The sequence below is a fragment of the Achroia grisella genome, unplaced genomic scaffold, assembly GCF_030625045.1.
Source record: "Achroia grisella isolate CSIRO2021 unplaced genomic scaffold, CSIRO_AGI_Agris_v1 utg902, whole genome shotgun sequence".
NCBI lineage: Eukaryota > Metazoa > Arthropoda > Insecta > Lepidoptera > Pyralidae > Achroia > Achroia grisella.
This window is the reverse complement of record NW_026713060.1, coordinates 240,615-267,830: the sequence shown is the minus strand read 5'-3', so window position 1 is coordinate 267,830 and position 27,216 is coordinate 240,615. Positions and strand designations below refer to the sequence as shown.

Sequence of the window (27,216 nt, the reverse complement as noted above, 5' to 3'; positions counted from 1 at the left end):
TAAAATATTATTGTGTTAATTATTTTTTTATTGGGGGCCTGTTTTGTGAGTAACTAATAGTTGATGGAATTTCATAGTGCAGTCTTTATTTCCTTGGGAAAGCTCTGAACCCTTTCCTCCTGCACTTTGTGTCTACTATCAACTGCGCCTGCCGTTTCAGGTAACACCTGGATGGTATGTCTTCTTCTTCATCGGATTCTGTGGAAAAATTGGGCATGTAAGTAAATGATTTGGTAAAAGTTGTGTAGTATTATAAACGTAACTGTCTTTTAGAATCTGGATTAATAAATTCAAAGCTAGGAATAGTAGTTCCAAAAACAGCAACAATTTATTACATTATACTTGGTACTCTATGCTTACGATATTAGGCACTTGGCGTGAAGATGTAATAACAAAAAAAAATTTATCCATGGGACCCTCAGATACTTTTGGTAAAGATTTCATTTGTTATAGGACAAAATAAATTACATAACACATGTTTCAAGTATAGTTAACTGTTTCGATTGGAGTTATTGAATTTTTTTTCGATTAATTACATAGAAGATTAGGTAAAGCATTAATTTAATGTAATTTGGTAATCATAATTCTAATTTCTTACGTCCTCCTTTAACTGGCTCTTTCTGTACCAGCTCCTTGTACGTAGGCACTGCCGTCACTCGTTCAGACTCCTTGTGTGTGCTTTGACTGTGGACGCTCACTCCAGCCACCGATGAGGGACGGCTTGCAGGCTAAAAACATCTTATATCATCAATAGATTCAAATTTTTCAACCTAGAATGTTAAACAACTTGATGATCCATTTGACGGAAAGTAGAAAAAACTGTCAGTCATGATTACACGAATGTCCAGATAAGCGGTGGTGTGATGGGACGGGACATTTGGGTCCCTAAAATATATTAAGTATAGTGATGGCTGGCGCAAGCGTTATAATCCTGAACGGGTGGGCTTGTAAGGACTGTTCTGTTCTGTAAAATGTTACTGATTTATTTACTCAAGTTAGAATTTATTAGCTCAGTTATTTGGCAATTTGTATTCACACAATACCCTTAAAAGAGCAACACGCTAGTTCCTTGCTCCTTTTTACAAGTCTATAATTCGAATGAGTTGAAGAGTAAAAAAATATGACTATCGAAAACTTATATTGAGTTTATTTGAAGAAAGATTATTTCTATTTCGTCGTAGTCAGAAATTACGTCATGTGATTTCCATAATATTCCCAATCGTTGTCATTCTTAAGAACTAAGGTGACAAGCTTCCATAGCTATTTACCTTGTACCTGATATCGTAATAATTTCTGCTTAAAATAATAAATTGGAAGAATATTATATCTTAAAAAATATATAATCTTACAAATATTATAAACGCAATAGTTTCTGAGTATGGACGGATGAGTGGATGTTTGTTACACTTTCACGCAAAAACTACTGAACGGATTTTGATGAAGTTTATGCATCAGAATAACACTTAGGCTATAATTTAAAAACGAAATTATAGTAAATTGGGCGAAATGTAATGATAAATTTTAGGTAAGTGTGATGCAGACAAAGTTGCCAGGGTCAGCTAGTTTGTCGAATATAATATTTAATCAGACGAAGAAATAAATACTCACATTGGAAGGTATCGTAATAATGGTCGCATCGCCTTGTTTATTTCGAATTTCTTCTGCTCGTGCCCTTGCTTTTTCATATCGAGTATTCAGCACCGAGATTATTTCTTGTACATCGCGGGCTTCTGCTGTCCATTCGGGTATTGTTGGATCTGGTATGACCTAGATAGTTTTAATCCTTTTAATTTTTTTTAAAAGCTGAAACAGCAAAAATGCCAGCCCTGGTGGTAAGTGGCAACCATCGCCTATATACTTGAACAGTATTAAAGGTATTTAGCCATCCTATGACCTTATGACCTTGGAACCCTGCATGTATTACCAACCACCAAGATTAGACCACCTGAGCTACTGTGAATCTACTAATGAAGCCTTCTTCAGTAGCCTGCACCTATTTGAGTTTACGTAATACAGCCTGTCAACGGTTGTCAACGGTGGTCTAGCGATATGACACAGCTTTTCTTTAGATGGTCGCAGATGCGATCCTTCGCACATGGCAAAAATAGCATACATAACTACAATTGTTTGTATCGGTAAATTTAAGTATCAGTTGTCTAGTACCTGTAACACAAGCTCTGCTTAGTTTGGGACTAGATGGCGCTGTGTAATTTGGCTGGGGATATTATATAATAATAATTTATTACTGCAATTTATCTGCTAAATCTAATACTTCAACCAAAATACAAATTACATGGCAAGTTGCAATGGCAAAATATGTAGAACAGAGGTGCTTATACAGATTAATTTGTACAGAATATATTTCGATATATCATTTCTTTATTGGCTAAATATTTAAGGATCTATTGTAGGCGTTTTAAAAATAAATTTGGTAGACATTTTAAAAAAAGAATTCATGTACCGCTTCTTAAAATATAAAACAGTTCGACGTCATGGACCTTATTGGACTTGTGGACCATATAGGTATGTAGCTACTTACATCCAGAAGTTTGCACAGATCGTAAAGCAATCTTTTTATTTCCATTAACAATTTATTAACATCATCGTGCTGCTTCTCTATTTCTGCGTACGTTTCGTTTTCTTTTACAATTTCTTCTTTTAGTTCACTTATTTGCTCCTGTCCTCTGAAACACGATTATACTTATTTAATTTATACATAAACTAGCTACTCGCCCCGGCTTGGCACGGGTGTACATGTATTATATATATATATATATATAAACCTTCCTCTTGAATCACTCTATCTATTAAAAAAACCGCTTCAAAATCCATTGCGTAGTTTAGATTTAAGCATACATAGGTACGTACAGACAGCGACAGCGATTTTATTTTATACTATGTAATGATTTGTAGTCATATTAATAAAAGATCTGCAGTCGTATTAAAAACATACACGAAATTGGCAACGAGCAAATACGAAACAATCTTTGATATACCTAGTATTAATAATATCCAGTTAATTTAACGGCTGGTTCAAATCTTAACACATCTTAAGTATACTGATTAGAAACACAAGATACTCAATCATGTTAACTCTCATTAGGCACGCATTCGCACGGTGCAAACATTTGTGTTCATGAGTATAATTGTTTTTATGGGTCTGGGTGTTTTCTATGTATATTATGTACAAAAAGTCTAAGTATTTATATTAATTGTCTAGTACCTATAACACAAGCTCCGTTTACCGTGGGACTAGATAGCGCTGTCTTAATTGTCGAGGGTTATTATCCAAGGTTTATTTATTTATTTAGTCTATGAATAAAGAGATAAAAGTCAATTACTCATCCTTATCCTTGACGGATGCAAACTTAAACGCTTCTAATTCAGCCATGAGTGATGTTTGGGTGCTTTCCAGCTCGAGTTTTTCCTCTTCGGTAGTTTGCTGCAAATAGTTAAGACGCTTGCATGTTTCGCGCTGCGCTTGAAATCTCTCGAAGACTTCCTCGGCATCGTTAACACCTGTAAGGATAATATAGCTTTATAGTAATGGACAGTCGATATATTTCAACCGGTATATTCCCCATGTATATGAATACTCCTGTGAAAGATTTTTTTTATGGATGATAATGGTATGGTGCACCCGCCTGCGCTAACGGTTTATGCTAGCGGGACACCAGTGGAGGATGATAAGATGAACATGAGGTCACGTCAGTTAACCCATCGTGACATATTTACCAGAATTTTATCACGATGGTTTCCAGGGGAATCGCGTGGAGGTCAACCTGACATGGTACATTGATAGTAATGGGGTCATGAGTCCACATTACTAACAATCCCCTACCCCCCGCCTGTGAAACATTACTAACAATCCCCTACCCCCCGGTTGTCGTTGGCGTTTGAAACGAAAGCTTCAGAAAAAACGTAATTTTTAGATAAATTATAATATTTATGCTCAGGCTCACTTGGCGGTAAGGACAGAATAGGATAATATAGGACAGTGTACAATATTAATGTCAGTTTCTAACAATGTCTTTATTGAATGCTTGAAATATGAGTGACGAAAAATAAGAAGTTTGAACTATTTGTATTTTGAAATGGACATAGCAAAGTTTATGATTATAGGTGATGTGTATATTTTAATGATAGCCAAACAGTATCAGCTGAATTTGAGCATGCATTTCTCATTTATAGACGAAATGTTTCATGAGTGCTAACAAGAAACAAATATTCTTGACCAAATATTTAGTACTTTTATAACAACCAACCGAGTGACTTAAACTATATTAGCATCTTTATGCATACAAGAGTATAGAAAAATAAAATAACGTTGTAAAAATCTATTACAGTTTTGTTATTTAGGAAATCTTCACATTCCTCAGTGTGATTTCAGAAAATTGTAGTGGCTATCCTACCACTGTAATGAAAATGCCATGAAGAATAAACAGAGTGTAGTTTCTCTAAATAAAATTCGTATAAAATGACTTGCCAGTTAGTTTCATGAGCCTCTGGAATATTGCTTCCATTTGGGCGGCCGCTGTAGCCTCTTCTGTGACCACCTCGCCCTCGGTAGACCCAACCGACTCCTGGCGCACCACCCGAGCTGTTGAATACCAATCATATACTAATGAAGTATTTTCAATGTATTTAAAAGAGGATAATCTTCTTTAATTAGACTGCTTGTTTCTAGTAGTAGTATTAGTTAATTTCCAGAATATTTGACGGCGTTTATTTCAATTTTAGAGGATTTTCCTTTCAAATTCGATGATGTTTTTAAGGGAGAATATACGTTTGCCATTATAAATCTTCAAATAGAACAAGGTTTAAACATTTGAAGCTAAAAACTTAAGATTTAGATTTTTTTTATAAGGGAATAATTAAGGTATTCTTAATTTAGGTACCAATATATGCGCATTGCATATGTGAATAAAAAAAATGTGAGACAGTTTTTTTATTTACCTTGAGGTGGGAAGATCCTCTTCTCCAGCCTCTCTAACTCCCGCTTCCTCTCGCTGAACCGCTGCGCGAAGTAAGCCTTCTCTGCTGCGCGCTCATGTTCAGCGTCGTGCGCGCGCGCCACCTCCACCGAAGCCGCCGCAGTTGCCCGTACCCGCATCTCAGCGGCGTCTTCTCGAATTTTCTATAAACATCTCATTTTTTTAAATTCAAATTCTGGACGTTCACGTTGTAACCTAACTGTGGTTTCAGACAGTGTGGTTTCAGAGGAGATTTGTCCCTCGTACACTTAGATTGTAGAATGAACTATATGCCGAGGTTTTCTCGAGAGACTACAGCATTGGGTTATTAAGATTTCTTTAGTCTGCACTATTATATTATAAATAAAATTGTTAATGTTTGTTACATTTTCACGATTAAACAGTTGAATGGATTTTAATAACATTTTACATTATAGTTTCTATATATTATGTAGATATATTCTATATATTTAGACCATATGTAGACCACAAGGTGTCATATTTCATTATCACTAGCTTATTTTATCATAAAAATTTTAAAGGAAGTGGAATTGGGGAAGAAAGATTGCGCGAAATAGTAACAGCTAGTATTTTTATAAATTAATATTAGAAGGAGAAAAGATTACATATTATATTTTGTTCATATTTTTTATCCAATAAATAAAAATAATAAGATGTAAAAATCTTACACGGCACAGTTACTGTTATTCGCTATTAATGCATTTTTTTAAAGTGAAAATATTTTGAAAGCCGTGTAAGATTTTTTTACCTTATTTTTTTTTTTATTCGAACAATAATATATTATATTTTCAAAGAATCCCTATGTTCAAAGAATCGATATGAGTATTTTTTATTGTGTGTTATTTTATAGCGTGTCCCGTTTTATAGTTGTTATCTATTATTGTAATGTTAGTAATATTATGATAGCATGTCCTTTAAAATACATACTTATCCTTGTTTAATTATAAATACTAACTTCTAACTTAGCAATTTCTTCGTTTTGCTTCTTCAGCGCCTCTTCGATTCGAGTTAATGAACTTTCAAACTTCACCGAGTCATCTAATAATGCTTGTCTGAAATTATACGTAACATTAGGTATTACACTACCTACTACAAACGTTACAATGGTAACACGTAACTTTGTCTTGCATTAAGGATGTGAAAGAAACAATTATTAAAAAAAAATGGGTAATTGTGTGGAAATTTTAAAATAATCGATTTTGTTGTAGGCAAATTCGTCTTATCTGCTTATTCATCTAATGTTATCTAAAACAATTCAGTCTTGTTTTTATGACATCGTTAGCAAATGATCGTTAAGGTCATAACCCTATTCTTGTATGTATTTACAAAAAAATGTATGTAATGTAATGTATTTATATAATTTATCTAGTTCCCATAACACAAGCCCCGATTAGATTGGGACTAGATGGCGCTGTGTGAAATTGTTCTGATATTAATTGTTAGGAAAAAAACAAACACAAAATTTTAAGTGAAGCTTGTAATGAACTCCGAATCAACTAAGCTATTTTTGAGATTTATGTATATTTATACGTAGATAAAGTATATTTTAGACATAGAAGAGAAATTAGTTAAATTTTTATTATTTGTATAGAAGATAATTTGCATTTTTCTCATACCTGATGGAGAAATACTTCTTTTTGACCAATTCCGCTTCGGTCCACTGAATGATTACTTTGTGGATTTCGTTCTCCAAATGAGACATATGCTGTAAACATTATATTACTTATTTTTAAATATTACGAAACCAATAAATAGGCATCGCAGTTTCTATTGGGTTTAAGAACTGAACGAATATAGCTGTACCACGGCTGGATACTTTTTGGCACTTTGTACAATAATAAAAATAAACAAAAATACAATACACAACATTCTGTTTGAACATTGTAGAAGGAAATCAAAAAGTGAATAACTAGTGGGAATTTATTTCCCGCGCAAAGCAACATCACAGATAATGTAAAATGCGCGGAACTATCTATTCAATATAACTGTATTTTGTTTAAATTCAAAACACACTTCTAAGTTATGTACTTATAATTAAGTTATGAGATCGTTTTTGACGACGCCTAGGTACTTTCAATATTGCCCTTATAGATTACTTTAGATTTTCTTTTAATCTTAGTATTTTTATGTTAGGTAATCAGAATGTTATTATGTACCTACGTCATCATTCATTAATTCGTGTTCTAATGTTTGGAAATAAAACACAGAAATACCTTACAGGTACTTTAATTTAAGTTGTATACAATAAAACAAAAGAATACTCTGTTTGAATATTGTTTGACATATAACGTTTTTATTTTCCCGCGCAAACGAACATCGCCACAGATTATAAAATCACACAACATACCTTTCTAGCCTTGGTGCTGGTTTTAGATTTGACAAGTTCGCTTTTTGTGCTCTCAATGAGTAAGTGCTCGTAATCCTTCTCGAATTGTCGCAGTTTGTTCTTTTTGCTACGCTTCTCGTACTTCAGTAGGTCTAACAATTTTCGCTGTTCTATTACTTTTAGGTCTAAGTTGTGAATTATCTGTAATATGGAGCATTTTATAGCCAATATCTTAAGGTCCATCAATGACAAAAACATTTCGAGCTACAAAGTGCCCTCATAGCTGACATTGTATGTAAATATCTACCAAAATGTTATGTCTACCTCGATTTAACTTAAGAAGTTTTAATATACCTGCCCTAACCATCCAAAGGTGGGACGTAGGCCGACGCCGCTGGAGCTGCGGTAGTTATGCAAACGCTACCTCACGACTCCAACAATGTCATTCGTAGGAACCGTGTTTTTAGTGGGTAAGAATCCTACACACTACTCTTCAACTCACTGGCAGGAGGGCGGTCTTTCGAAATTTTGTCCACACGATAAAAAAAAGATACCTGATCACTGCTTTTGTTTCCTGTCGGGCATATCTCATTTAAATACTTCTTGACCTGGACCTCTTCTTCTCCAATAATTAGCTTAGCCTGAGTCAACTCGCTTAATCGCAGTTTGATCTCTTTTTTTAGCGTATCTATAAGGTCATTGTTTTGTTGTTTCTCTTGTTCGTTCTCTTCGTAACATGATTTTCTTTGTCCTTCTGCAAGTTTAAATTTTATTTATACTTCTCTTATATTTTAATGAATATTTTTTTTAGTAAATTTATTTGCAATAGATTTACTCTATAAATACTTAAGTAATTTAAAAGAATCTTTTTACTACAGAAATCCGTGTTATTGAATCATTTAAACAAAATGTAATAAATTGATTACGTAATCGCAGTTTTACCGAAGTAAACTTTCTAAAAAATTGTTTTTTTTTCGGACTACTCTAATGCTGTTGGCCGCAGATGGACGATAGAGGCGAGTGCAGATGGCACTCCCAACCATCGGAAGGACTCATAGAGCGACTGAAGGCTAACTCCCGCCTGAGTGATACGGCTTATGTCTGAGGGCAACGCTAGGGGTTCGAATCTCGGCTCAGGCCGTCGTAATTTCGATCCCTGTTTGTATTGAACGGGGGATTAATGTGAGGGGTAAAAGTCGTCTAGGTACTTAGTCTCGCCTATTTTAGCCGCCAAATATTTCAGGCGTCCTTTTGATACAGTCACTGTTTCCCATCAGATGGGCCGTATACTGGTTAGCATCGTGATATATAAATATAGGTAATATAGTGTCTTTTTCTTTCAGAATGGCAAAGCATGATGGATATCACGATCGTCAAAGGATGACATGATGCTAGTTGTTGCTAACAGCTTCTCCATCGTTCTTTTTATAAATATTGTATTATTTTGATACCTCTTTTTTATCTTTTGACTTATTTGTGATCTCTCTTGGATACACACAATACAAGTATTCAGTTTTTTATTAATGGTTGTTATGTTCTTGATCCAGTCACACTAATAGCTTATTTACTATCCTAATAACATTAAAAAATATAGATTTTTCCACATTGATTCTTTGGGAAAGATATTCAATTTCATTAATGCCATCGCCCTTTTAGCATGATATTGCCTATAGGACTAACCCTCTATATTACGTACCTGACAATTGTATTTTCTTCTTGATCTCAAATATTTTTGTGTTTATAGTGGTGAGGCGGTCTTCGTTCTCGATCTCGAAAGGATGTTTTTGGTAACAAGTGGCCATTGTTTAAATATTATCGTCTCACTATTAAATAATAAGTTCAACTCGCCATCGAAAGACAAGGTACCTACATGCTATGGCAACCGGAATATTGATAAAATGTTGTATTGATAACTAATAAACGATTCATTAATATATTATTTCTTCAATATTATAATAAGCATATTAATTGCAGTATCTGAGTAAATATCCATATTTTATATAAGTTATGACATAAAAAAATTTACGTAAAAAATTATTACAAAAACCACCCTTCTATAAAAATAGCAGTACAGCGCCATCTATGATGTGGAGAGTAAATAACAAAGTTTAAAAGCTCTGGATTGGCTGCGAGCGCAGAGAAGTGTTGAATTGCTTGATTTCTCCATTGAATCAACATTCCTTCGCGTACCTCTGTATGTGTGCGTGACTGTGTTCTCACGGTTTTCTGTCAGTAGTTCAGCATTTCCATAACTTAAATAATTATTAGGTATATTCAATACAACAATATATAGTGTCTAAAAACTTTATAACACTTTAGATTATAAGTTAAGTGTAGTTACAAGCCGCGTACACGCACACAAGCGCACCGGGCGCCATTTTGATTTACCGTAGGCTGTGTATTTACGAACAAAGCCGTCAGATGCAAACAGGACGCGGCTGCGCATGTTCCTACCGGGCTTTACGTTATTTTCAAACCGTGTTTTACCGCTAAAATGACAAATTACGGATTGTTTTCGACGTAACAACAGTTCAAAAACAAAATGAAGTGTCAGTTCTTACATTTAGTTCCGTGAGTGTTGATTATTTTGTGGTCAAACGACAGCAGAAGTAAAACAAATGTGTGTGATCCATGTGTGAATGTTGTGCTACAAAATGTGGTCGAGAAACTTTATACCGGATTATGGGATTAAATTGCTATCCTTTGCTGTTCTGGTGTCGACATTAGCAGCCTGGATCCAAGGTGTTGAAGGTTAGTGACAGTTTCCGTACTTTTAAACAGTGGCAGAGCTTATGAAAGCGCGGCTCGCCAGATAAAACGGCCGCGGGAAAAAGTACTGTGTGTACGAAAGCTTCGCATGTTACGGCGTCGTATTGCAATTGGTTGGTTTATATCTCGGTTCTCACAGTGTAGACTTGTGAAACAAGTCGTTTAAAAAACTGGAGTGAAGTCAACGCATCGCATTTTTTTAATGTTTTTTAATTATACCACATTTATTGATGCTAAACTGCGACGTGCAACTTGAGATCGTTGCATTACGACGTTGTATCATATTTCCCCTATATTGCATGTAATTCTACCATTTAAGAATAATTTCTATGAAATAGTAAATGTAGGTACCTTCTTAGAATTTTGTTAAGTTCCTTTGAGTAGTCATGTTACTTTCTGTTTGCCAGTTTATACTGGGTATTAATCTCTTTATATGACAATATTCATCCACCTGGATATTGTGCGCTCAAATGTAAGCAATGGCTCAATTAGAGCCATTGCTTACTGTATTGCAATTAGTACACCTATTTCGTAGATAGTTTGTAGTAACCTTATTAGTAGATGAAACTGTACCAAACTATAAATTTAAGAATAATATCTAGTATCTTTCGCTTTTAGTCAAGTTTATCACGGATTTAATAAAGTAACACAATAGCAACATTGCTTTGTTGTTATAGAATATCGAATGATTTTGAATTAATGTAAATCATTTATTTTTATCACTATTAGACACAAAATTTTGCTTTGCTTTATTTGTAATTAGGGCGTTTGCTAATCTATTATTTATATCCATATTCCTTTTACAATTAGAAATTCAACATATGAGCATATCTAAGTTGATTATATGAATTTGGTTAGTTAGTTAGATAGATAGTAGACTGGCTACTAATGATGTCTACTAGATATCAATATAAAACTGAAACAGCTATCCAGAAGAATTTTATGCCCAGCTCTGCATCACAAACGACTTATGCCAGAAGCTGCTGTAATGATAAGAAAATACACAAGATGTAGCGGTTCTGAACAAATGTTGCCAGTTAATAATTTCATAAATAAAAACTTTAAACTTCAAAGTGTAGTTTAATTATAAAATACTACATACTCGATATATGCTAATGAACATCAGAAAATAGGTTTAGATGTTAGATAAAACAAGAGTTTAATTCCTTTCGTACCCAGCACGACGTGTTCGCCTAAACCAAACTAGTTGAATACAAATTGACAATGTCTGTATTAGTATTCGATGCATTCGACCACGATTTCTGTGCTCGGGACTACGTTGGGACTTTTGAATATTGATGCTATAACACTGTTATTTTATTCTGTTTTGCTTAGAGAAAGGAGCCGTTTGTCTGAGGTAACCATTTTTAGGGAAAGTTGTGATAGAATAGACTATTTGTATGCATGTTTCGGTACATGTACCGTAGGTAATGCTTCGGTTAATCAAATTAGTCATATTCCGCGTGAGAAAGAAGAAGTAAAGGTCGAGGATAGGATTATTTTTGTTGTATGATGAAAAATCTAGAATACAACGCGGTGTTAAGTTTTTATAATACCTATTGAAGCTTGAATAATTGCTTGCTTGAAAATTTGTCTGAGGTCTAGTACACCTCAGACAATATATTTGTTACAAAAGTTGTGACGAAATAAGGGTGTTATTATACTGTATAATGAAACTAAAACTATTTATGTAACGTCAGTATTTTATTAGAGAATTCAATAAAAAACGCAGGTTTCTACATTTGCCGGGGTTAAAGCGACTTGAGACTTATAACAGATATTAATTTTTAATTAAAAAATAAAACTGCGAAAATAATATGTTGTAATATAAAATGTGGAATTACTGTTGCACTCTATAAACAAATATAAATTCTTTATAGAGTGCAACAGTAATATTATGTGGTTTTATTAAATTAATTACAATGACATAAACTTATTGGTTTCTACCAAATCCTACAAAACTATTATTTTCCTTAATGTTTATGAAGTGCCTGTATTCTATGCGTGTATATTAAATGACTAACATTAGCTTTTAGCCCAGTTCTGTGCCAATAACAATATTAGACCTAAAATTTACTAAGTAGCATTTCAATGTATAGTTATCATTATGTATTTTTTTATGATAATGGAATGGTGATGTCGCCTGGGTTATTAAAGGTTTCTGGCAGACTAATAATATATGATAAAATTTGAGATAATATTTCAAGGTAGTTACAGAAGAATACTTTTGCCGCCAAGTGTTTCGCTTTGCATTCTGTATTTTAGGGGCGACATATGTTAGTAAAATTACTAAAGTGAGACCATAGTACTATGATGATCTCAGGAATTTTAAAGCAACGCATGAGAGATCATGAGGACGTCACTATATTTCCGGTAATGTCTATAAGCAGTGGTCATGTTTAAAGACAATGCTATGTATTTTATCACGTGTCTTGCAGTTTAATTAAAAGCAATTCGTGAAAACAAGACATAATACTTTGCCGTTTCTAAAAATACAAGGTCTGTAACACTATATTCTGCCAATCCATAACAATGTTCCAAGTACGCAGTTCCGTTGAAAACATTAACGGTTTAAGCTTTGTCCTTTGTTTGATTTGTTGAGATAACATTCAGTATGTATGCACGGTCAAATCATTAGTATAATAACAATTTCCGTCTCAATATTTGTTCGGTTCCAAAAATTTTGGACTGTTATCTACGCTGGTACACATAGATGTAAACTTGACGAGATTTTGCGATGGACGAAATTTTTTATACGATTGGAATTTTAATTTGAAATCTATTTAGTAGTTTTTGATAAACTTCTAGATAGGCTTAATCATAACAGTCATAACAATCAGAAATTGTAATTTACTTCTGATGCATAGTCATTTCTAAGGACTAAGGTTTGTAGGAAGAAAACAAGGCGTATTCTATGGTACCAAGTAATTTTACTAGTATATTTTGCTCTAAATTAGAACACTGCTAGTAAAGAAAGCGGCTTGGAGATAGGAACGAATACATATGTATATCATCTAGTTCTAGTGTAGTTATTCTCATCAATTTTCGTTATATAATAATTCATTTTCCCAAAAATATTAGCAGGATTGTAATTGTTTATAACTGCTCCGTTACATTATTATTCTATTGCGTATCGAAATGCACATTATCATGTTGTTCAAACATGGCTGCTCCACTTTTATAAACAGACACAATTAATGACCAATTGTCCAGACTTCGCCAATTGTCCACTGAGGTCACTGTACACTGCTTGTCATGAATAAATCTCAACTAAAATGTACTTACTCGGAGCAATTTCTCACTTGATTCCACGTCTGCTGTACTACCAGTATGTTTTCGCATCATGATCTTTATTTATTAGTGCAAACGATACATTTGCATATGATGACAATATTTACTGGTATAGCTTCCAGTCGATCGACTCTGAGAAATTCTTCTAAGAAACGCACCAACTGTCTGAGAAACATTGAATATTTCAGTAGTACCATCAGCTACATGAAGTGATATATATAATGCACTAATACATGCTATAGATTACTTATGTGATTTGAATTTAATATTCGATTTAAGTACCGTCAATATTGTTTAATACTACAAAACCACATTTTGAATATAATTTCAGTTATTTAACAAATCGTTTATTTCTCAATTACTAGTAAATATGACATAAACCATTACATTAAGTATCATGTTACCGTTAGTTGATGAAATAGCAATTTGTCAGTACCCTTTAAGAAAAACTAAAGTCTTATGTATTGCATTTTCCTTTTGTGCCACAAATATCCGGACCACACGCAATAAACACTCGATATGGCTATCTATCGTAAATGATTTCTGCTATTTGCTAGGTATTTAGCCTTTTTTGGTAGTCGGACGTCCATGGAACACTTTTGATCATAGCAGTTTCAATCTTGATTTATTATTCTCACAACTTAAACGTTTTACGAGTAAGATCTATTAATAAAACTATGGTATTCTTAAATTTTATGTAAGTAATATTATTGTTATCTATTTTTTTACTTACTAAATGACATAAAGTATTTATCAATAGTTGACACTATAATTTCTAATTTATTAGAAAACATTCAGGATACATAACAGAGAAGGAGATAAAGTTCATTAACTGATCAAATATGATCATTACTTATTCTTATATCTCAAATATTGTCATTCGTAGTATACATATATATACTATATGTAGTAGGTATATTTATTTGGCTTAATTATGGCGTTAGATAAATAGGAGGCTATTAAACGTTGGAGCACAAATTAAGTCGACTAAAGTCTTGACAGAAACATATGATTCTAGACCTTGAACTATTATTTGGACCACTGATAGAACGGACCAATGAGTGTGTTTTACATTTACAATCAACTCAATTTGAAGCCATAATAAAAGTACTTGGATCCTTAATTTAAACAAAGAATGCAACCTTAATTTGTGGTCTTTGTTTCTTATTACCGTTGCTTTACAATTAAACATATAATCCTTAACTCGTAAAATAAAGCATTTCATACAAAGGTATCCGCGCAAAATTATCATAATTGCTGGAGTCATAAAACTTTGCTTTATAACAATTATTGGGCTTCATACCGATTAAATCATATAAAGTTAATGTTCATGTGGTTGCACCCTTTGAAATTAAAATTTCATACGCGATTAAATTATAAAATGTTATAACTTTAATAAAACTCCAGTACACACGTGCAATTACTCTAATTTTGATACAATGCGAGGATGTAAAGGGCGATGAAGTTATTTTTGTCAATAATTGCGTTTTTTCCAACGTTAAATATTGTTGAAAACTATTTTTGTTGAATATATTTGGACAACAATTTACAATGTCATTATAAAATCATTTTCTTGTATTTGATATTATTCTGACGATGAGTATTGTAAAAAATTAAGTTTAACAAGCATGGCGTATTGTAGTGGTTCAGATTATTTAGCAAACAAGTGTGAATTAATGTCTTTTGTATTTTAAGACCCAACAAAGCAGCTTGCCTGTACTCAACTGATCCTAAGTATGCGGGTGCATTATGTAAAGTAATGGTTTTGAGGTTTTTACGTCACCAACACTGAGACAAACATGCGTTTTTTATTACGCATTAGCTACAGTATTGTCTGGGAAATGTTAGTTTCTCATGCGAAAGTTGTCTATTGTTATGTATCAAATACTAACGTTGACTAATAAAGGTTTAATAAATATATTTATTGAGGATTATAAATGACAGTGTTCTTTCTTTAGATGAAAACCGTATTTTGGTGCTAATGAGTAATTGGCTCTTCAGCATGATAATATAGTTTTTATTGATGTTGTTAAAGATATACGTATCGAACGATCTAATTATAACGGCTGTTCCTAATTATGTTATAAAAAGTCAAAGACACAATATTAAGTACAAGATATTACAAATAAATGATCATCCTCATCAAGCAATGAAAATTTCCAGTATATAGAGGATTTTGTTTCAAAGAGTTCAAACTCCTTACAATAAAACTCGGTCCACTTGTAAATCCCTATCGCCCAGCAAACCTGTCCTGCATCCGTGGGGTCTACGGAGCATTGTTTGAACAAGCTGCGAGGCCTGTGTTGTGTCAGTAAACAGAGCTAGTCGTAGATAACGCGACCTCTTAGCTGTTAGGGAGTGGTTCGTATTCGAAATATACCTCGAAAGGTACCTGGGTATATTAAATTTACCTTGAGATATAAGTAGATAAAAGAGTAACATAAACCATAAACGTACTATAACTAACGGATACTGTACTAATATTGCAAGAAGATAAGACATCGCTGCGTTGAAACTAGTCTTCTGCAAAGTTGAGTTTTTGCATTCAGGAAACGATGGATAAGAAAACATTCATGTTTTTGGGAGCCATGTTCTTATGAAGATTCGTCATATTAAATGAAATTATGAACCAGAATTAAAATGTATTTCTGATTTTTCCTAATGAACCTTTTATAGTACTTGTGCAATATTTACAGAACCGATTTTCTCAAATGATTATAAAATTTTAGGTAATACTTTTTATAGTATTGGAGTCTTGATAAATCCAAAGAGAGGTGAAAAATAATGTTTTTATCCATGTGCCCTAAAAATCACATCTTCATGTTTTGACTTGTCAACAATGTTAAACATCGTACCATATGCGTTTTCAGTATGCGACGATAAAATTTGAATTTCAAACTGGTAAAATCTCGAATCTTGTCGACCCATTATGAACTTTATCCCAATATTGTTAAGAATCTTGTCACTTCAGTTTATCACAGTAAATTTAAAACGTACATTCCCCAGTCGAGTGTTTACATAGTATCGCTGTATGAATATGCGCAAGTGGTTATCGGTCCGTCCGTTCGTCCGTAGTTTGCTTTAATAATAAGCTTGCGCCCGCGCCCGTGTCACGAACACCAAACATCGCTTCGGGCTAAGCGTGTGGAGGATACAAAAATGAAAAGGTGTTTAATATACGGCATCTGGATTGCGTGTATCTGCTCTTATTAAGTACATAGTGTATATAACATTAATATTATCTCTGAAATTACGACGGCCTGAGCTTGGTTCGAATGCTTAGCAGTGCCCTCAGTCTAAAGTCGTATTCATCAGGTAGGAGTTGGCTTTCAACCGCCCATAAGTCCTATTGCGGGTTTGGAGTACCATCTGCTCGCCCCCTATCTTTTGGTGAAATTGTAAAGGCCAGCTGCGGCCAACAGCATTAGATTAGTTAAAAAAGCAACACCTAGTACCACGCTAAGCAAAGTTTGTGTTATGGTTACTAGACAATTGATAGAAATACATGTAGTACACATAGAAAACTCCCAAACCGATACAAAAAATCATAGTCTTGAATATAAATGCTTGCATTGTGCAGGAATCGCTACCATCGGAAGTAAAGTGGTAATCAGATAGACCACCGAAGCCGTAATATCTCTACCGTCACATCGCCATCACAGTAATTCTATCAAATTACTTCTTGTTGTTGCCATGTCGACTCCCGTGTATAATTTCTTATACAATTCCATTGAATGGACAGAAAATATGCATAAGTTAACAAAATGATAGCTGTTGAAAACTTGAAATGGATATAAGTACAATGAAATCCGATAATTCATTGAATTTAAATAGGTCAGCGCTGGAGTTTGTTTATTGTTTTACGATGCTTTTAAACCAAGGGTTGGGTAGAATATCGAATATCCGAGACCTCTCCCACACCCACTGTACTTAAAACATGCCATTCAATCACCAAATATTTATACTAAATTAACTCTTAATACTTTGGAATAAAGATTATTTCAGTGCATATTAGTTGTATTAACAGAATTCGTTTAGCCTTCTAATCTTTATTCTGTTGGAGTCCATCTACTATCCATCCTGAATGGAAAATAATAACAAAACGATATTCTATTATATAGTTAATTAATCGGTGGTAGGTAGGTTACGTCTTTTGAATGTAATTATTTAATTGATTATTGTTCAATGACCTCCCTTAGATCCTAACCATCTATTGTTTTGTACGAATCATTAATGGGCTGCAATGTAATTTTATCTCTAAATTTAAAATATTAATTAAGTAAGAGATGACTGAAGATATTTAATGTTACCATTATAAATAATATTGTTTTATATCATGTAAATAGAACATTAAAGTTCAGTTTAGATTGAGCTGCTAATTATAAAAGCAGGATTAGCCTTTCTAGACCGGTGAAAGCTTATTTATAATCTTGAATGTGGACAATAATAAATGGTATATGATCTATCATAAGTTAATAATATTATTTATATTTTGTATAGATTTGAGGTATATAAATAATTATTCATATACTTCAACAGAGGTATACTAGCCATTTTACAGGTAACATAATTGACCTTTGATGAATTATCGGCTTTAGTCGTGAGTTCTTAGATGCAAATTAGAAATTTGTAACATTGAATGAAATGGTTCTAATTTTAACTTGAATGTGATTAGATATGTTTTGTTATGTTTAGGTTATATTTTTTTAGAAATGGTTAGATTTTATTCGGCTAAGTCAATAAATAAAATGGACGCTGATCATCTCGTCTAAGAGTATATTTTTCATTATCATAAATGCAATCATTTGATTATCATCCCTCCTGCAGTATAAATACTATACTGTCCACTACAGCCTCGTGTGTCTTTATTATAGATAATATTGACCGTTCATTGACCAGACTGACCTTTATAATTTGAGTTTTGATTTCTATCTTTTTAAAAAAGGTCGAGCGCGCCACGTTCATATTTCACGATATTCCGGATACGAAACTATGTTGACATTTGCCTATATCTTACGCAATGAACAAACTTACTAATACTAGAGTAATAATATTATTATAATTTAAGCAATTACAAACTAACCGTATTAAATTAACTGTAGTTGATATATATAACCTGACCATAACTGATAATGTAAGATTTTGATATTAAAATTCAATACTATGACTTCATCTTTAATACAACATACGCTATTATAATAATACAAAAGCTTAAAGTTTGTGCATTAATATAAATAATAACAAAAACCTTTATCCTAACATAAAAGCTAATAGCATCTCGAACTGTGATGCTAATTGACATGAAATTGGTTGAAAACACACGTGTGAACGGTTGATAGCCGTGGAAAGTGCTCGGATGACCTTTGATAAACCAGTTCATGGGTGTAACTGAACGGGCGAGTTAGTTTATGGCAACGGAGAACAGAGATTGCGTAGAGAAATAGAAAACGCGCCGAGACATTGTCAGTTTACAATTTCCGCTTTATTTTATTCCACTTCATTACAATTTGGGAGGTTAATAGTCAATGAAGGTAGAATGCATAAAACTTTATTGTTGATTAAATTCTCTTCAAGCATTTTATCGCTTATAAAAATGTGAATACATAAGAGTTTAATAAATTTGGAATTAGTTTTAATATCGAATTAAGTTTTTACTACTTCGCATTATTCTATGTGATGTTGGCTTTTTATGCCTTGTTTGCGTAGGTGTACATTGGTAACCAGTTTCAATTCACTGGTATAAAGGTTATTTATGCTTTTATCAGACCACGTACAATACGGAAACACCCTTTCGTTTAAAGTTATAAATTTAATGTGAGCCCAGAAATTTGACAGCGATAGTTTGAAAGATTCGATAGGTTGATAATCTTTTGTCTGGAGATTGAAACTTAATATTAGTATATAATAAAAAATACTATCCTAACTTTATATTTATGTTTATTATTTGTTTGACAAGAATAATGGTCTAACTAAAAGAAATAGTGGAATATTTCCATTTTCATTATGGTTAAAGTTTATAATTTGATCATTGAAATTTTATAACAAATATTTTATTAACAATAAGCACTAAAATATGTAATGAAACTGGAAATGTAAATCAAGAAGTTGAATAGGTATTTTAAGCTTCCTATGATATTAACTCCGATGGTACAGCAATGTATATTTTAGGTAACAATTACAAACAGATAATGATCAAATGTCTATTGTCTATGATGGATTATGATACGACTGTTCATTGTTTTATGTTTGTTATCGACGATAGGAGGCAGTTTGTAACGGTTCCCAAACTCAAAAGCGAACGTAATCAAGAAAAGATTATGAAACCTGCCACTGGCGGTTTTAGAGACAGATATGAAGTTTTGATTGGTCGTCAATATATAAGAAGTTGACATTAGAAATGTTTCGCTATAAATTATGTTTTTGTATGTGCTTACACAGAACTGATAAATGTATGTGAGAAGGATATCAGGTTCTTTATTGTATTAATATCTACATATCATTTATTTATACTTATCAGATTATATTGACCATATTTCATTTTGAAATACTTTGTGCATTACTTCGTTTCGGGTTGTAAAGTGTTTCCTTATTAGTTAGATATTACTCTTAGCATTATGTACTTTATTTATTTAGTTAATCTTCTATTTTTTCTGATTAGTAATTGCGGAGTATCATATTACATTTGAGATCTAGGTAATATTTGTTTAAAATGTATACTAGTGGATGTTTTTTGCAGGAAACGCATGTTCAAATTGGTGCCTAAATATTTAATTTACTTTATTTATAAGTGACAAAATTATTTCATCAAATTAAATTAGACGATACGATGCGAGGTTACTTTTTGAGTTATAATTATAATTAACACAGTAATTTCTTTATTTGCTTTAATTTTTTATACTGTACCTGGGACATGAACTAAATATAAACCTGTGTTTTTATTAATATATATGTTAATGTGAATATAAATTTAAATAAACTAATCACTGCATTGGACCTCAGACATTTTGCACGACTCGAAAAATATGTAACAAATTTATAATTGGATTATGGTGCAATTAAAAGTTACTGATGCGTAATAGCTATAACAGGTACAAATTGAGACTATTTTTTGTAATTTTTGATCTGAATAATGTTATGTATACATTGATATTTGAATTTAAAATTTAGATTTGACAGATCCATATTTTTTGTACTTGGTCTGCTGTAGAGACGCTAGAGAAAATGTCTTTTTTTAAACTTTTTTTCGCTTGTGAATTGGTGCTACTAGAATTCTCAGCGTGATAAAATCTTGATAATATTAAATGTTATAATAGTTACTTAAGTAACCCGTGTGAAACTATAGCTGATGTTTTCGTAACACTCGATGTTCATTACGTTGTTTTGCTTCTACAATGAAACCGGCGCATGCGCATCGCGACATGGAAGTACGGAAAGTGCGACTAGGTGGAGACCATTGTGAGAACGTTATTGTTCTAATAGCGGTAATCTAATTAACCGAGCATACAAAAACTATGAACAATCCAATATTAATTTCATATACAGTAAACCCAGATTAGTTCTAGAATAGTAAAAAGCTTATAACTTAAAACTATAACTTTAGTATTAGACATATAGGTACACTGCCGCCTAATCAAAAACTAAAGAAACCTTTACTATAGGTAAAGAACAACTGATAGAAATGCTTATAATGTTTTATAAATATGTACATAGAATACATGTATAGAAACTATAATGAAGTACGTAGAATATAAATAAAGAAACACCTTAAACATACCTACACCTGGCCTATAAATACCGGAAGCTGCAGAGTTTCTCATTTTGCTACACGATGGACTCGTGTACCGCATGGTGAATCTAAGCTAAGAAGTTCGTCTTATAAGAGAAAGAGTAGAAAGCCCTAGACGACACTGGCAACGCATTGAAACATGAATGGACAGAAGTATACAGACAAAATAAAATAGCGTTTAATTTTCCTTGTCTACCTCAATGGGAGATAGGCATGACGATATGTATGTAGATGATAACCGAGCTCATTAAACATTATCAATACGGGTCGCACGCTTTGTTTACGGCCACGAAATATCGGACGACGCGGTGTCCGGCGGAAGCGGCGACGATAGTGCTGCGGTTCGGCTCCTGACAAGTCGACGGAAGCGCGGAAGCACCTATCGAGCGTGTGAATCAATCCTATCAGAAATGGTGGACTCGGGAACTAGGACAAGGTTCCAGTTGCCTCAATTAGGATAATTTCGTTATAATCCTTGTAAACGTTGTACAAAGTCATTTGAGCCTCGGTCTCGTCTTAAGTCGCAAAGCAGCTCGCTTTTTAAACTGTGTTCCAATTTGAAAGAATAATATGATAGTGAAATTGCAGAGTACCTTTGTTCTCAGGAATCACGTTCGAGTGTGATATGTGTAATTTAGTGACATCTGTGATGCTATGCAAATCTATACTTTGCACCAGATGGGTCGTCAGCTTGTTTGCTGCAATAATTATATAAAAAATATTACCTAGTAATTTGGTATTCGGAGTATAAGTTGAATTAAAAATTTTACTTCTTCGTTTAGTTATTGCAATGTGGATTAAGGTTTCTTGGATCTTTTCTTCACAAAGATTTGTGCAATTTAATTCAGGCTAAAGATATCTGATGAAAGTAGTTCTGGGTACAACTGTACCATACTCGTAACAGGTCCAGGCAAGTCGACCGAAGCACGGAAGCGCATATCAGTTGAGCGTGTGAATTGGGCTTATCTGCTGTAGTACACATTGTAATTGTGACCTCGGATATCTGAACTTGGAGCAATCTGTATTTCCGTGAACTGTATATATGTGGGTGGGTTATGTGAATGCTACTTATTAAAACTGCTAATCGGCATCTTAATATCGAAATTGCTAATTTTACACACCTAATACCTAAGTAGATTTCTTCTTGTCTACTCAAGTTTCCGAATATGAACAAAACCACATTTTTAAATTATTTTTTAATATAGGAGATTTGCTGCATTTTGACGTATTCGTTTTCTTTGTATATTAATATGAAACAAGATATAAATAAATGAAAATTATAGCGACAAACGAACAATGTCCAAAAGAAGGAACTGCCTGTACAACTGAACTGTCCAAATCTGAGATTGACGTCTGCCAAAACCTTAACAGAAAAGCTTTAATAAATCTTGATAAGTCTGCAAGTGGTTGAAAATTTAAATACACACAAAGATTATAATGTAAATCGTTGCACTGAAGATGCAAAAATATTTCCAGCTTTACGATAACGATATGGTTGAAACATCCAAAAAGTAGATTCAGGGCTTTATGGCTGGGTATACAGTTAGTCGCCATTATTGAATGGCTTGTTGACAGCGAGAGCGCTCGAGACAAAAGGATGTCGCCCGGAAGGCTCTTCAATCCGGCAAAATGTTTTAAACTTCTAGTGGATCGTTTCCGACCATTCATTGAACGGGCCATAAACAAAGAGAACGTCATAAAACCTGACGCTAGGTGCACTTGCTACAACTTGTTACACTGTCTACCTGACAACTTGCATTGTTTTCATAGGTCTACTCGAATCTGCTATTTCCCTAGCCTGCACTTGTTCTTTATGGTATGATTTATGGTTAACTTAATCGCTTTTTACATTAGTTACATCGATACGAGGTTTTCAACTTTGTTTAAAAGTACAAAGTACTATCATCTATATATTAATACTAGCTGTTCCCGCGACTTCGTCCGCGTGGAATTTAACTTTATTTTTCTAAAATAAAACTAGTTAGAAGTGGCTGGATCAATTCTGACGGGACTTTTGTGGCAGGTAGCACTATGTAATAAGGAGAAATTCTCCTTATTATGTCAAAAAACAAATAATCAAAATCTGCCGTAGTAGTTGATTTAAAACTATCAATAGTCTAATATACTAATAGGCAGTTGATATATCAGAAAAATAATAAAAATCTACCGTATCTACTAGAGTTAAAGTTATCAATAGTTTAATGTATTTAAGGCAGTTTAATGTTAACCATTTAAGTGTACTTACAAATGTACCCCGAGAGCCTGATGAAGCAATGGCATTTAATTATACAGATTACAAGAGTTGCTCGCTCGTGGTATTGACTGCATGCATACAGCGTCGCTAGTCGACATCTGGTCTGCGTAGCTCGCACAATTATTTAAGTAATATATGCATTGTGTGAAGCTACTGAATTAAAAGACTTTAAAATACGTCTACAAGCTTGAGATTTAATATAAACTTACAGATTAATAGCAGTTACCTGCTATTTAGACCGCGTGGAATTTAACATTTTTATTATTAAAAAAATAAGAGTAGACTAAGTTACACCTAATAATAGCTATCAGAGATTGCAAGTTCCGTCAAAATGGATCCAACCGTTTAGTTTAGCTAGAGATTAGCAATAACAAACAGACAGTTAAACTAAAAACAATTAATAATAACAATTATATACCTTTATATGTTTAGTGAAAAGGTGTTAATTTGAAATTACAAACATATACTTGAATGTTATTTATTTGTATTGATTATACAGTGTTTTTTTGATCACGCAAATAGAAGATAACGTAGTCACAAATCTTGCAGAATTGGTAGCGGATACTAAAACTAGCAGACTAACCATTAAAATGGTCTGAAGGTATAAATTCCTCTCCATTTAATATAGTCACATATATACCTTAAATAAGTATACCATATATACACATTGATGCCTTTGGACATTATGTGAGTTCTGCATAACATTTGACTGTAAGTCCGGCAATCGCGTGACCGGCAGCATTTTCAACAGCTTTTTTTCAATATCCGGTAATAAACCTTATAGGTGTATCTTGCAAATTATGTCTTCTCACATACAATAAATAATTTTCAGACATTGATATTTCTTCAAACTTATGCCATCAAAACGTTACTATGTTTGTTTATTAACTATGCTTCCTTTACGCACCATGTTTTGTGTTATACTACATGAAACTGTCTCGTATATATCTAAAAAGATACAAAAATCCTGTGGTGTTTTTTTTTTATTAATTTGATGAACTTAAGCTAAATTAAAAAGAAAATATTTGCTTTTTGCATTCCTGTTTATATAAACTGTAAGTTTGCGAAATTTTCGTAGAAAGGGGTACAAATTTTTTACTTCACGTATTAATGTAATGGTAATTGTAAGAAAAATGTTTCGGTACTGCTTATCAATCACTATATATATATATATATATAGTGTTGTCTATTAGTGCCAAAATAAATAACTAATATATTTATTGTCAATTTTTGTAACCGCAAGAAAGTGAAATACATAATTTATATGACATGTTAATGAATAAAATAACTGCCAAATATAATTTCGACACCGATGTAGGCAATGGTTAATTACATAACGCCGGTATCGTGTAGAGACACTGTAATTAATACCTTCTACCTATTTGATACTTGTTTTTTGTACGTCTGTTGTACTCACGGTTCTTTGAGATGCAAGTGGCAGTACCTCCACTGAACATGCGATGTGTAGAATTACGTAACAGCGAGATCTGACGTTACAGAACCCCTAATTACCGTCATTACTCAAAGTAATCGACTTAGACATATAGCATTCGTGTTAATATTGAACAGTTCTTTTTTTTTTAATCTTTTATATATAAAAACTAGGTGTTCCCGTGACTTCGTCCGCGTGGAATTTAACTTTATTTTTCCAAAATAAAAGTAGCCTAAGTTACTCCTTATTACATCAGCTATCTGTCAAAATCGGTACAGCCATTTCAGAGATTAGCCGGAACAAACAGAGAGACAAAAATTGACAGGCAGCCAAAAATTGTAAAGTGTTATTTTATATTCATTTGCGTGTCGTAAAAAACGGTTATATCAATATTACAAACAGACATTCCAATTTTATTTATATGTATGTTATATGTATTACGTATCACATTGTTTGTCCGCGATGGACTCCTAAACTACTGAACTGCAATCGTTTCAATTTGATTTGCAATTTGATCCAACTTGAAAGATAGGCCTAGCTAACATCTCAATTTATAGTCGCAATATTATTTTATTCAAGAACCTAACCCACAACAACGCGTGGTCGGATCTGCTAGTCTTATATAAATATTGAGGATTTTCCCACAGAATATACCACTCCCATCGCTGCAACAATCATACTAATATTATAAACCCGAAAGTTTGTATGGATGAATGTTTGTTACTCTTTCACACAGAGACTACTGAACGAATTTTGTCGAAACTTTACAGTAATGTCATAATAATCAAATTATCATAATAATTTAAAGAGATATTATGTGAATTGGGAAAAATATAAGTAATACATATGAAGTAAGTGTGATGCAGTTGAAGTTGCACGGGTCAGATAGTACATAATATATAGATGTGGTACATTCCTAACTTTAAGGCCTACTTTAACTGTTGTTTAGTTAAAATTTTGGTTACATCCTCCGTTAAAGGATTATTTAAGTTTCGGATACAAGGGATCAATTGGCGTGTTTTTGTCTCCTTCTGTGCACATTAAATAATAATTATGATATACATCTTCAATTTTTTCATATACCCGTAGAATTTGTAGTTATAGATTTTGTTATCAAAAATGCTAAACTATTTAATGGAATTTGTCTTACTCATATTAGAATGTTCATGTCAGGTACTGTACAAAGGAGACTGGGATTGTTTTATACTAAATAGCCTTGGATAGGGGTCATAAATCGAAGTACTCCGACCTCAGTTTCCATACAGCCAATGTTACCAACGAATATATTGAAAATAGTTTCAATTATGTAGTTTAACGAAACTGTATGCAGTTGGTACAGAAGGGATGATCCCGTTTACCTGCTCGGTCTTCGGTACGACCCCGAGTGAGGCACCCTCCGAGATTTGCGCCGGGTGCGCAAGCGCAGGTGTTCGGCGCACGACGGCCACTAACCGTCGAATCGATAAGAACAACAAAAACTCACTCGGCAGCCATGGAAACCGTGTCATATTTAACTTAGCCGGTTCATACCATAAAAAAGAACACAGAATTCGTCGTTTCCGTTTTCTCAGAACAGTATCATGATTCACCTCGCGTGTGACTCGGTTTCGACTCTATGATTTATAAAAAAGGTTATTATTTTGTTTATTACATATTTGCGGTCGAATATGATTATTTCAGTTGGTATTTCGTTATTCTATATTTGAATTTTAATACATTCGATTGCGTTTAAATGACCGGATTTGGCTTCTAAAGAGCTCTTTAAATGATTGCTTTCACTGTGCAATGTCACGCGATGCTGGCTAGTTTATTATTATAAATTGGAATTATTACTTTAATTTGTTGGCGTTAGGTAGACATTTCTTTGTATAAGTTGTTATAGTTTTAGTTTACAGTTTGTATGTTCAAAACATCAATTCTTCCATATTCTTGAGCTGGTAATGTTTTTTTTTCTAAATTTTATAAGAATTAGATAGCTGTTTTTGTTGATCATTTATTGTAAAGACTATACAAATTTGATTTAATTGATGAAGCTTAATTAAAAAGTTATAAACATTACAAATGCTTTCTTCGTATAGGTCTATTACAGACACATGATAAGTTTGATCTACCGTCAGTTTTTGTATGAGGCCGAGAACTAAAAATAATATACTCTTTTAAAACAAATTTTATACATAAATATATGTAATAATAATATAACTGAAGCCGGCGGACATGATTGTCTGTTCTTTTATATGATACCGAGGCAAAGTCAATTCGTGGAACAAAGGAGTGCTGAAATGCTGATGTTCATGTATTATTGTTTGCAAATTGCACATTATAATATGTTTCGCAATCTATATAAATCGGCTTAAGGTGTTAGAT

At 33.1% G+C, this 27,216-nt stretch overlaps 2 protein-coding genes across 2 annotated transcripts in view; one reads left to right on the top strand and one right to left on the bottom strand.

Moving 5' to 3' along the window:
* Nucleotides 1–25: 25 nt before the first annotated feature.
* On the bottom strand, nucleotides 26–9,169 carry LOC131853477 (uncharacterized). Its single transcript, XM_059204373.1, has 12 exons — nucleotides 9,017–9,169; nucleotides 7,875–8,074; nucleotides 7,342–7,521; nucleotides 6,611–6,699; nucleotides 5,950–6,046; nucleotides 4,957–5,137; nucleotides 4,487–4,600; nucleotides 3,342–3,519; nucleotides 2,540–2,684; nucleotides 1,609–1,767; nucleotides 599–728; nucleotides 26–198 (listed from the first exon to the last, which is right to left on the bottom strand). The coding sequence occupies exons 1-12, from the start codon at nucleotides 9,120–9,122 to the stop codon at nucleotides 86–88; spliced, it is 1,692 nt and encodes a 563-aa protein (XP_059060356.1). The 5' UTR covers nucleotides 9,123–9,169; the 3' UTR covers nucleotides 26–85.
* Nucleotides 9,170–9,756: 587 nt separating this feature from the next.
* LOC131853476 (neurogenic locus Notch protein) overlaps nucleotides 9,757–27,216 on the top strand; it is a 161,071-nt gene continuing 143,611 nt past the window's right edge. The window contains exon 1 of the mRNA XM_059204371.1: nucleotides 9,757–10,071. Coding sequence (XP_059060354.1) covers nucleotides 9,960–10,071 — 112 coding nt within the window. The 5' untranslated portion in view covers nucleotides 9,757–9,959. The remainder of the gene's footprint in view (nucleotides 10,072–27,216) is intronic.